Source organism: Salvia splendens, chromosome 13 (assembly GCF_004379255.2).
Source record: "Salvia splendens isolate huo1 chromosome 13, SspV2, whole genome shotgun sequence".
In the NCBI taxonomy this organism is placed as follows: domain Eukaryota; kingdom Viridiplantae; phylum Streptophyta; class Magnoliopsida; order Lamiales; family Lamiaceae; genus Salvia; species Salvia splendens.
Genome location: NC_056044.1, coordinates 4,197,100 through 4,208,962, shown reverse-complemented (window position 1 = coordinate 4,208,962; position 11,863 = coordinate 4,197,100). Strand labels below are relative to the sequence as shown.

The 11,863-nt window shown below is 33.1% G+C and overlaps 1 protein-coding gene, 1 long non-coding RNA gene and 1 pseudogene across 2 annotated transcripts; all 3 read left to right on the top strand.

The window, feature by feature from the left end:
* The first annotated feature begins 700 nt into the window (after positions 1-700).
* LOC121761440 lies at positions 701-2,046 on the top strand (annotated as a pseudogene).
* A 3,243-nt stretch (positions 2,047-5,289) lies between these two features.
* On the top strand, positions 5,290-8,896 carry LOC121760207 (vesicle-associated protein 1-1-like). The gene is made up of 8 exons (XM_042155854.1): positions 5,290-5,577; positions 5,768-5,838; positions 5,989-6,070; positions 6,258-6,373; positions 6,456-6,623; positions 6,711-6,752; positions 6,983-7,060; positions 8,507-8,896. The coding sequence occupies exons 1-8, from the start codon at positions 5,526-5,528 to the stop codon at positions 8,645-8,647; spliced, it is 750 nt and encodes a 249-aa protein (XP_042011788.1). The 5' UTR covers positions 5,290-5,525; the 3' UTR covers positions 8,648-8,896.
* Positions 8,897-11,177: 2,281 nt separating this feature from the next.
* Positions 11,178-11,863, top strand: LOC121761886. Its single transcript, XR_006042121.1, has 2 exons — positions 11,178-11,537; positions 11,629-11,863. It is a non-coding gene; the product is annotated as an uncharacterized LOC121761886 (long non-coding RNA).

The window sequence follows — 11,863 nt, the reverse complement described above, 5'->3', positions numbered from 1 at the left end:
AGGTAAAGGTATGAATTTTTATATACCGCGGCATACCGAAATTTGGTATATACCGTAATTTAAGGTATATACCGTAAAATATGAATATAATAACATATAAAGCATTTTATATATTTTTAAATTATAAAATTTATTGTGAAATATAATATAATATGAATAAAATATACTAGTATTTAATACCCCGTATATTATTTAAATTACTTTAAAATATAAATAGTATTCTGAAAACTCAAATATTCAATTTTCATTGATATTGAAAGTAAGGTATACCACAAAAGTATGATATATCGAACTTTGGTACGGCATACCAAAAATGAGGTACGATACCGGTATGAAAATTCTCCATACCGAAAATAGCATACCGAATTTACGGTAATGTATACGGTATGGTGGTTTCGGTAAGGTATACCGTACCTACCCGCCCCTAGTTAATTATAGTTGAATTTACATGTGGATGGGCACCGAATTCTTAGCATATTTTCCGATGGATACAATATGTCAAGATCCCATTTTAATGTCGCGGTTGATAAGCTGATATCAATAGTAGAAGTTGCATTAAATAGGCATCAAAATTTCTATGTCATATTAGGATATGCGCCCCTAAATCTGGAAAATAAAATTGGCCCAAAATTATTCAACAGAATATGCTGAGAATTCTATTGCTTCAAGCCTCACTTACCAATTTTCATCACGCCAAGCATATGCCATTTAATATCCTCTCTTTTTTCACAAATAAAAATCCCCTAAACCCCCTCTTGCCCTTCATTACAATTTTCACACACACACTTGTTACATCATTTTTTTACTTCTTGCTCTTGGGGAAAAATAAAAATTATTTTTGCAGCATATATAGATGAAGTTTGGTAAGAGATTGAAGCAACAAATGGATCAAAGTTTGGGAGAGTGGCGTGACAAGTTTTTGTCATATAAAGAATTGAAAAAATGGTGAATTTGATAACATCCAAAGGAGCATTGGAGTATGATGCTCAATTTATGAACCTTCTTGATCATGAGATCGACAAATTTAATGCTTTTTTCATAGAGCAAGAAGAGGACTTCATCATTCGGCATAAGGTTTTCCCATATTTTTGTTTTTTTAATGTATTTGCAACAACAACTTTTCATGTTTGTCATAAAATTAATACAAGAATTAATTTTAGTGATGATTTGGTGCAGGAATTACGAGAGAATTTCCCAAGTGATACATAAATGGGGACCTCAACCTTCACACATGGAATATAAAGAGGAGATGACTAATATTAGAAAACAAATTGTCAATTTCCATGGGGAAATGGTCCTTTTAATCAATTATAGCAACATAAACTATTCCGGTAATTTTTCTCCATTCTTTTTTATTTCATTTTTTGTTCAATCATAAATTTAGGTTTTCGTTTGAAAAGGTTTGATTTATATCTGGTCTTACTGAGACCGTGAAGGAATGTTGAGTCACGTTGTCAGAATTGGCAAAGGAATGTTGAGTCACATTGTCAGATTCTGACAATGTGGCCCGTGAGTTCGTCGTCAGATTCCAGCGGAAAGTAAATTAAATCTTACTTATTGTTGTGTGTTAATAATAATAGGGTTAGGTAAGATCTTGAAGAAATATGAAAAGAGAACATGTGGAGTTTTACGAGTTCACTTTATAGAGAGAGTTTGGGAACAACCATTCTTCACCACCGATCTAATTTCAAAGCTTGTCAAAGACTGTGAAACCACCATAGAAACGGTGTTGCCACCGTCCACGGCCACCGGAATATTCCATGAGGAGGAGGCTGCGAAAGCTATTTTCCGTAACTCGGTGGCGGCGCTACTCAGCATGCAGGAAATGAGAAGAGGGAGCTCAACTTACAGCCAATTCTCACTCCCACCATTAAATCTGCCTGATTTTGAACTCATTCAGTCCTTGCAACTTATTTCCCCTATACAAATCCATCATGTATAAATCATTATACATTAATTTGGATTTTCTTTCTTTAATAGCTTATGAGTAGATTGATATCTTTAGAGCTCTAGTTTGATTGTTTTTTTTATCTCGTTAATGCATAGTATTGAGGAGTGTCTTAAGTAATACTATTCAAATTGTCAATCTATATGCTACACATCACTTACTTGAAATCAGTTCTTTAAAAGATGGTTCCAAATTAAAAACTACTTAAAGAATATTCACTTGTCCCTTCATAGTTGAGAATTGAGACACCTCTTTCCGGTACAATTATTAAGGAATTGTAATTATTTAAGTACAAGTCAATGTATATAATATAGTACTCCCTCTGTTTCAAGAAAGTTAAGTTACTTAATTTTTTACACTCAGTTTTGAAAAAATCGTAATAAATAGTTAGAGTTGATAAATACTTAGTAAAGTAAAACCGAAAATAATGTAGAGAAGACTCTTATCTGCATTATTCTCGATTTTACTTTACTATTTATCCACTATTTATTACTCCCTCCGTCCGGCATTAGGAGTCCTGGTTGATCATTTTCATCCGTCCGGCATTAGGAGTCCCGGTTAGACATTTCCATAAAAAATGAAATAAAAATATTATAAAATAAAACACTAAAAAGCACAAACAAAAACACATCCAAAGAATAAAGCAATTAATAATGCAAATGGGTCCCACATTCCATTATTACACACTCGAATTATTACACACTCAAACATTTCTTAAAACCCACACCCAACTCAACCGGCACTCCTAATACCGGATGGAGGGAGTACGATTTTTTCAAAACGAGTGCAAAAAAATGAAGTGACTCAATTCTTTCTTGGGACAGAGGGAGTATCTATTTTAAGGACACAAAAATGGAAATGCAATTATTTTAATTGAAAACTTTTGAAATACAATTACTCCCAATTTAGGATGAAAAAAAATGTTCATCCGCTGAGAACAATTTATCCTACGCACTCTTTATTTTTTTAGGGCACCTCCATTTGTATCTCCTAATTTTAGTTAGACATTAAGAATGGAGATATTTTTTAAAGCATTGATAGTATAGTTACAAACATAAATTTGTGTTCTTAATTGTATTAAGAAATATTCTTAGCCGTTATTTTTCATAGTGTACATGAGTTGATGAGGACATTTTAGTTCCAAAGAAATGAAAAAGTACAAAATTATCTTAAATGAAAATTCATAGTCCAAAAAATTTCCATTATATTTTTCAAAAAACTGAAATTTGCAACAAGCAAAATTCAGAAAAAATTTAGTAAATATGAGGTAAATACGTTGGACGTGGGAGAATGGGCTTATATTTATTATTGTAGCATTGAATTGAAAATATGCTTAGAAATTGTGTGGGCCATATCTAATTTTTTATGCAAATAGATCTGTAATAGGGAGAAAGAAAGTTAGAAATTAGCAGTGTAATATAATGATCAGATTTAGTGCTCCTTCCGTTCTATAGTAGTAGAGTCATTTTATCATTTTGATACGTTCCATGGTAGTGAAGTCATTTCCTTTTTTAGTAAAAGTCATTTCCTTTTTTAGTAAAAGTCAATACATTTCTTCTCATTTACTACTTTTCTTTATCTCTTACTTTTTTCTCTCTCCTACTTTATTAGTATTTTTTTATTTAATACATTATACTCCGTACATTTTTTTTATTAATATTTATGCCGGAAGAAATGCTTCCACTATTATAAAATGAAAATGGAGGTAGTAGTACCATTAATTGGCACCTCTAAAGTCAGGTCAAAAAGTGGCCCATAAATCTTTTGGCTAGAATTTGAAGATTTATCATTATCATATACCAAAGATAAAAAGAAAAAAAGTTTATGATGATAGCATACACATTAGGCACATTATTAGTCCAAATAAGTAGCTATACTTTTATTAATAGTGCCCTAAATTTCTTGGAAAGTACTACAACAAGTCGGCCGCCAAATCAATTGACACGGCATCGCTTGTTTAATTTAGTGTTTCAGTAGTTTTATTTTACATTATATGTAAGTAATCATATTCAAAATGTTCCCTTCAAAGACTGATATTTTTTAATGCATATACTAAGATTATATTGACTAATCATTAAATAAATATGTATTCTCATCCGTAAAATCACTTTCTTAGTAGAAAAAATTAACTGCGTATATAATAGTATATAGAATTAAGTTGTCCTCAAAACAATATTGTATTTGGTGAGAATACTACTATAAATAATGCGCAAAGTCGTTATATTTTTTACAGTTATATAACTATAATAAATAAAACTTTCATAAAATTTAAATAGGGGAAGCTCTGTCTATAACAGAAAGGTCTATAATTTGAATCCCGGCCATTCCTCCAATTTACTTGATATAAATTGCGAAATCGATTAATTTCATTTATAAACTGCAAATCTACATCCCTAAATTAATGCTATAGTATTATCACAGTAAAAACTAAAAAAAGGGTTAAATATATAAGTATGCTCCACTTACATTTTTTAAAAATCGAATCAAATCAAATCATCACAGTATTGTAAGTATGTGAAAATTATTGAATAAAGTAGTAAGACCAAGTCAAATGGTATAACATTTTTTTTTTACCAAAACAGGCTATTTACCAAGAAAATTTTTAAAAAGGGAGTAGCATTTTTCTCCAAAAACATTCATTAAAAAGATATTTCACCGGGTGACATTATTCTTATTGACCACTTCAAATAAATAAAAAAGGGGATCATCATAATTCGCAAGGTATATGTGAATGTAAATTTTTAAAGTGATAGTTACATACTTTTAGAAACTGAAATACATTTTTCCATCTAAAAAATTATTATCTAATTATTTATATAAATAGAATCAATTCCATTAGGTGCGTAATTATGGATAAATAATTGGAGTTGAGTGATAATGGTGGCATATTGTTTTGCCTTTATATTCACCTTTTTGGTGAAAGGAATCAGCCAATCATATACAAAGAGCATTTCACTGTGTGATATTTGTATATAATTAAGATGTTAATTAATTGCGCTAACATAGATTGAATTTGAACTACTCTTATCTAATTGTCGGACTATTTAATAACAAATGATCATTCGCATTGTTATTTTATGTGCTACTACAATTTTTGCCTCCAACTCCAAACTTTTGGATTTGGGCTAACCTTGTTAATTTGATAATTTTTATAATTATTTTAAAAAATATTTTTCTTGATACACCCATAAGAATGCACTTTACTTTCATCCTTTTGTAGTTTATTCATTTCCATATTCCCTCTTTCTAGATTGTAGGGCCAATATATATACCCTTTTATAACTGAAGGGCCAAAGTGGAATTAACCTTAAATTAATCATTTTTAATACTGTCTGCACTTTCCACGTTTGCGTAATTTTATGTTTCTCTCTCCTCTCTCTCTTTCTCTCTCTCCCCCTAACTGGAAGAAATCCAGCACAAAATTTCTAACTTTCCAAAACCTAAGATCTCTCTCCTACCTCACATCTCTTAATTAAAATCGCCGTGAAACGGTGATTGGATTCAATCTCGCCGCTGCCAGCCGGAATCTTTAACACCATCAATTATCCGGCGGCGGACAGCAGCGATCAGCTAAGAGATGAGTGACAGCGAGCTCCTTCAAATTGAACCCCTTGAGCTTCAATTCCCATGTAAGTGAGATGCCTCTTGCATTTCTGTGTCGAATTTAGGTCTGTCTTACTGTGTTGGAAGTTTTTTTCGTTCAATTGAGTTCTAGAAGGTTCCGTGGATTAGGCAAAATAGTGACGACTCTGCTTTAATTTCCTTGTTATGATGTTTTTGGGTTAATATACGTACTTTGCATTTTGTGGTGTGTGATAGTCGAATTGAAGAAGCAGATCTCATGTTCGATGCAATTGACGAACAAGTCTGAGAATCATGTTGCATTCAAGGTAGCTGTTTTGTGTCGTTAATAGCCTTCATTTGGTTTTAGGATTTCGTTTCACTTCATGATTTATTCGTTTTGTGAATTCTGGAGAAAGCACTATTATTAGACATGTTCATGTTAATAGCATTCACGTGGTTTCTGCTTCTATATTCAGGTGAAGACGACGAATCCGAAAAAGTACTGTGTGAGGCCAAACACTGGAGTCGTGATGCCAAACTCTAGTTGTGATGTTATAGGTCTCCTGTTCCATCCCACCACTCTCCCTCGCCAAATGTTTGTGCATGCGCCTACGAATAGATTTATGTTACAAATAAGGCTTATGCAAATTTAGTTACTTTTTAATTGGGGAAATATTTTAAGAGGATATTTTGTTATTGCATCCTACATAATAGTGAGTCTGGAATTCTTTGGTCATTCATTCAGTTACCATGCAAGCCCAAAAGGAGGCTCCACCGGATATGCAATGTAGGGATAAGTTTCTCCTTCAGAGTGCTGTTGTGAACTCTTCGATAGCTTCAAAGGATATTACTCCAGAAATGGTAATTTTATGATTCTTGCTGCAGCATGCAGTATATGTTGCAAAACAAAGATTGTAATCATATTTATGTGATCTGTATTTAGTTCAACAAAGACTCCAGGAACCAAGTAGAAGAATATAAATTGAGAGTAGCCTATGTTCCACCCCCTCAACCCCCTTCACCTGTTCGAGAGGGCTCGGAGGAGGGCTCCTCGCCTAAGGCATCAGTGTCAGAGAATGGGACTGTAAATCAGGCTTCTGATTTGAACAAGGTAACTTTGGATGATGTGGCATTCTATCCAAGAAGATATTTAAGATTAACGATTCAGTAATCTCTCATCCTCTTTATGACTTTGCAGATGTCAAAAGGACTCCCTGAAGCAAATGGAATCACATCAGAGGTTATATTATTCATTTTCTGTTTCCCTAAATTTCTTGTCACTAATTATGTAAATTTGTGGTTCCTGGTTCTTGTCTAGTTGGACATTCTGTTTACCTGTCATCTTCCTGTTAATAGCAATTAAGGAATTTGCTGAGTTTCATTTAGAAGATATCTTTCCCTACCAAAAGGCAATAGTAGAGTCATAAGGATATTCGGTTTGCTGATTATTGGTCTTTGGCTTGTTTGTAGGTCAATGCCCTTATTTCAAAGATGAGAGAAGAAAAACAATCTGCTATTCAGCAAAATAACAGTCTTCGACAAGAACTGGTAAGCATTAATGTCTGATTTCTAAGAGTTTTTTTTGTAGGTCAACTATGAAAGACATAGTATGATTTGTTTATGTACTTCGGTCTACTGGGGATGAACGCCATGAAAATGCAGAAGCATGTTTAAATCATTAAACTGTGGCAATCTGGACTTGTGCATTATTAGGTCACCGCGATCCAAATGATCTCTGCTGAAGTTAATTATTTTTAAATAAACTTGACTTACACTTTTGATCACATGAGTTTGATTTGGCAAACCTGAATGTTAGAACCAATAATCTACTGATGGAGAATGGCAAGCACTATTTACTTTACTTACCAATATCATCAAGAAGTTTCTGCCATTAATCTAATCAAATTAACAGAAATATCTATCTGATCCTGATACGATCCCACATCGGTTTCACACGAAAGTGTGGAATAGCATATAATAGGGAGTCAACCCTTTACCTTTGACCATGGTTTTGGGTTAAGTTAGGGCTTCCTATCTTATATGCTTATCAATTTGGTGCGGTGAACGTGGATCCGGATGTCCTACGGAAAGGGGCTACCCGTAGGTGTGACCAAGGGGTGCCACCGAAAAAAACGTGGGCCCGAAAGGAAAAAGGGCCGTAAAGCGGATGGTGGGCCCGTGGCGTGTGCCGTCCGTGGACGTCCGGTTTAAAAGAGGGATGGATTGATACGATCCCACATCGGTTTCACACGAAAGTGTGGAATAGCATATAATAGGGAGTCAACCCTTTACCTTTGACCATGGTTTTGGGTTAAGTTAGGGCTTCCTATCTTATATGCCCAAATTGATAAGCATATAAGATAGGAAGCCCTAACTTAACCCAAAACCATGGTCAAAGGTAAAGGGTTGACTCCCTATTATATGCTATTCCACACTTTCGTGTGAAACCGATGTGGGATCGTATCTGATCCTGAGAATCACGGAATGTTTGAACCCTCAACTCTCACATTTTATACGAGGAGATGAAATTTTTGTTGGCTGAAAATGGATTGAATGAAATCTAGCTTCTTTCAGTTGTATGCTTTGCAGAAGTATAAAATTGGCTTACATATAGTTGCTGTAGATGCCTGATGTATAGCCAAACAGTGTTTCTTTAAGTAAAAGGTAGGATTTGAGGAAAGTGAGCTTAAAATCATCTTTGTATTTGTCATTATTTTTTTAGATTTACACACACAAACCCGATATGACTTGAAGCTCCAGTCTATTTGTTAAAGCCTAAAGGGAAAACATTTACCAACTAAGTTGTGCTTCATCATCTATTTGTCATATTTTTATTCGTCAAGTTTCAAGTTCAGCATGGCATTACACTCTAATCGAGATTTAGCAGAACTGTAAGCTATTTTTCATGATTTTCCTAGGATCCGGATTGGGATGATTAAGTTTTCCTATTATACTTCACATCGGATTAGTAGTTCATTTGCTTATGTCACGCAGGAGCTCGTGAGACGTCAAGGTCAAAGCAGTACCGCCGGTGTCCCCACCATATTTGTCATCACTGCTGGCTTGATTGGGATCGCGTTGGGATACTTTTTGAATGGGATCCTGATATCTTTTAAAGATAACATAAACACCTGATGTGTTGCTTCATTCGGATATCCGAATCAGTTGGCCTGCATGTTCAAATTATTGGACATTGAAGGGAATGTCACGTAGGAGCTTAATATTTTTGGTTAGTTGCTTGCTTGACTGTAGAAGCATGGATGCCTTGATGGGTTTCAATAACTGCTCAAAGTGCATTTGTTGTGTCACTAGCTTTAGCCTTTTTTCAAGGATACTATATTATTTTTCACATATATACAACTTGGTTTAGCACTTTAAGGTTTACTTATATTCATCTTGATTGAACAATGGTTAGTTCAGATTATCTTGACTTTGCTAGAGAAGATTAACTATGTTTCATTACATGTTAAAACCAACAACCTCTACTAACCTAATAAAAACTCAATTTTAAACATATGCCAAATTATACATATTCAAGATTCAAGATTCGTGGCTAGCTGAAAGTTTTGGGTCATTTAAAATCTAACTTTTTTCAATATGAATAAAATTATTTGGAATATAAATTGTAATCTACCCAAAATATAGCAATCTTAGATTCTCAATCACATTGCTAAGAGAAGTCAATTAAAATCCAACTTTTTTTCATCAAAATTAAATACTTCAAATTCCAATTCTACTTCCATATCACTTGCTATAAGCCATTTCATTATTTAAACACACCATTCACTTTAAATTTTAGGCAATTAAATTTTAAGTTACACTACTCAAACAAAAGCAAAAACCTCCCAAAATGTGGTAATGGCGTTGGGACAAAGTTGAATACAGATACCAAGCTTGCTCGACTTTAAGAAGACAGCCGAGTTTCGAAGAAGAGATTGTCGCAAATCCCATAGCCACTCTTGTCTCACTTATACAATATCAATTTATGTATTATATCCAAGGAATAATTTTTTAATATAAATTATAATATTATAGTAGTGTCAAGATCTAGTTATCTTGTAGTAATACCTTAATAGATCTTTTAGTTTTGGATACAAATATGAATATATAAATTCAAAAGTTCATGAAAGTGTATAAACCTAATTTTCAATTTTGAATATAGTAGTAACTCAAATCCCTAATAATCAACATGTTTTTGGCTCTTTCATTCAAATTTATACTAAATTACCATTTTGATTGTGGGTGGCTAGTTTGTCGTTATATATAGGAGTATTTCTAATTAAATCAATGCAAAAAATTTGTCGATCAATGCATGTGCATGGTCATAGAATCCATGTGAAAAGAACCAAACATTTTGCAGTACCAAAAAAATGTTCCTAAACCACCTTTTCTATTCTTATCCTTTTTGATTAAATTTAATTGGACCACCATATCAAATTAACAAATAATCAACCAAGTTTTTCGGCAGCCTAACTGGGACTATGTCCACGTGTCCACTTTATTTAGACAAAACACTCACACGTGTCAGCTCGACCATTAATTACCGGTCGTTATATCTATTAATTAATGACATTATGAAGATCTAAGAAATGAGGTTGTCTCCACTTAATTTCAATTTATTGCTTTTTTTCCAACTCCGAACTTGTGTGTGGCTATAACTAAACCAATGTTGTGTTGGGTTATTTTTCATATTAAAATTTATATTTCATGATAAACATTTGTAATTGATTTTTCACAACATTCATTTCACTTCAATCACGTAAATCATGGTCTAATTTAGTAGTACTATCTATCGGTGAAGTGTTCTTCCTCTTTGCTAACAAGAAGAAAAATGTATCTTAACATTTGCACTAGTCGATCGATGCATGCATTTTGGTCATACACCAATCTCAATAAAATGTCTTTTGTTTTAAATGTTATATATGAATGAATTTTGTACTTTTCATCGGCCATAACAAAAAAATACTAGTAAACCTTAAACATCGAGATACAACTAATTGCATGGAGATAAACAAATAAAACACATACACATAAATCAAAATAGGGGTAGCTAATTATCTTAAATGTTGGGAATACATGGATTTGGGTCAAATACATCGAAATCAGCATACCCTTCCATCACTTGCATCAAAAGCATAAACACACATTTGACTTGTTTTATTTAATTCATCATACATTCCTTCTCTTGTAGTAGTACTATATCTATATTCATCAAATCAATATCATATTTCATTGCACCAATATATCATTAAAAAGGTAGATAACATGAAAAAGACAGAGTGCTTCATAGAGAATTAATGTATACTACTAAACACAAAAGCAATTATTTCTAAACACAAAAAATCTCCCCTGTAACAATTAATAAAGCAATGTATCTTATGTGATATGATTCACTAAAATTAGAAAATGAATCAAGTTTCACAATCCCAAAGTGGTTCTCACTTTTTACATCGAAAAATTAATGATAACTGTAAATAATGGAAATCTTGTTAGATGCAACATGGTGGGGGAAAAGCAAGAACTAGAAATCAGGAAGCACAACACAATTTGCCACAAAACTACACACACAAAGACAAGTGAAATAAGGGTAACTTAATTCCTCGATGCTAAACAAATTCGACAGGCTCTTATTTTCATGTTGCTCATGTTCTTCGATTTACACTTTTTTCCATTAATTTAAAAAATCTCTATTTTGGACTCTTTCATCACTTCATCATCTATTTAACCCAAAAGATAGTGGTTTCTGCCGATCTTTCTCCATCACTTTGAAGTCCCAAATTTAAAACTTTCCCTCCCTTTTCTTTCTTGGACCAAATCTCAACCTTTTAGTGCTCCCTTTCACATTACCAAAATTGTTGTTTTATAGCATATATATACATATATATGAATGTGATTTTTGTGTTGCATCAAAATGTCGATCAATAATATTAATACTGCTCTAATTGTTCTATTTCTTTGTCTGCATTCATGCAATGCTAGAGTTATCCATGTGCCTTACAATCATCTTGCTAAGGACTTTGTCAAGGTAGTTAATTACCTCTTCCTCTCTCTCTCTCTCTGTGATGAATGAATGAAAGAAAGTGAATGATGAAAATTCTGATATATATTGTGTGCAGGGAAATGATGTTGTGGGAGATAGAGAGAGAGAGAGAATCATGTTGAAAAAGAGTCAATTTGTAAGAGGAGTTTTAGGGTTCATCAAATGAAAAGAGGAGAAGATGAAGAAGCTGCAGGTTTCAACCTCGATTATTTGCCGCCTAGGACGCATCCTCCCTCCCATAATTAATTCATTTTTTTCTTTTTCCATTTTTGTATATTGGAAATGGAGGATGCTAATACTTTTTGAAGAAA

Bases quoted from the DNA above. Each gene is read 5' to 3' on its own strand.
- LOC121760207 (XM_042155854.1), top strand. From the start codon at position 5,526: ATGAGTGACAGCGAGCTCCTTCAAATTGAACCCCTTGAGCTTCAATTC. The intron at 5,578-5,767 runs GTAAGTGAGATG...GGTGTGTGATAG, and splicing joins CCTTGAGCTTCAATTCCCAT to TCGAATTGAAGAAGCAGATC. The intron at 6,753-6,982 runs GTTATATTATTC...GCTTGTTTGTAG, and splicing joins CAAATGGAATCACATCAGAG to GTCAATGCCCTTATTTCAAA.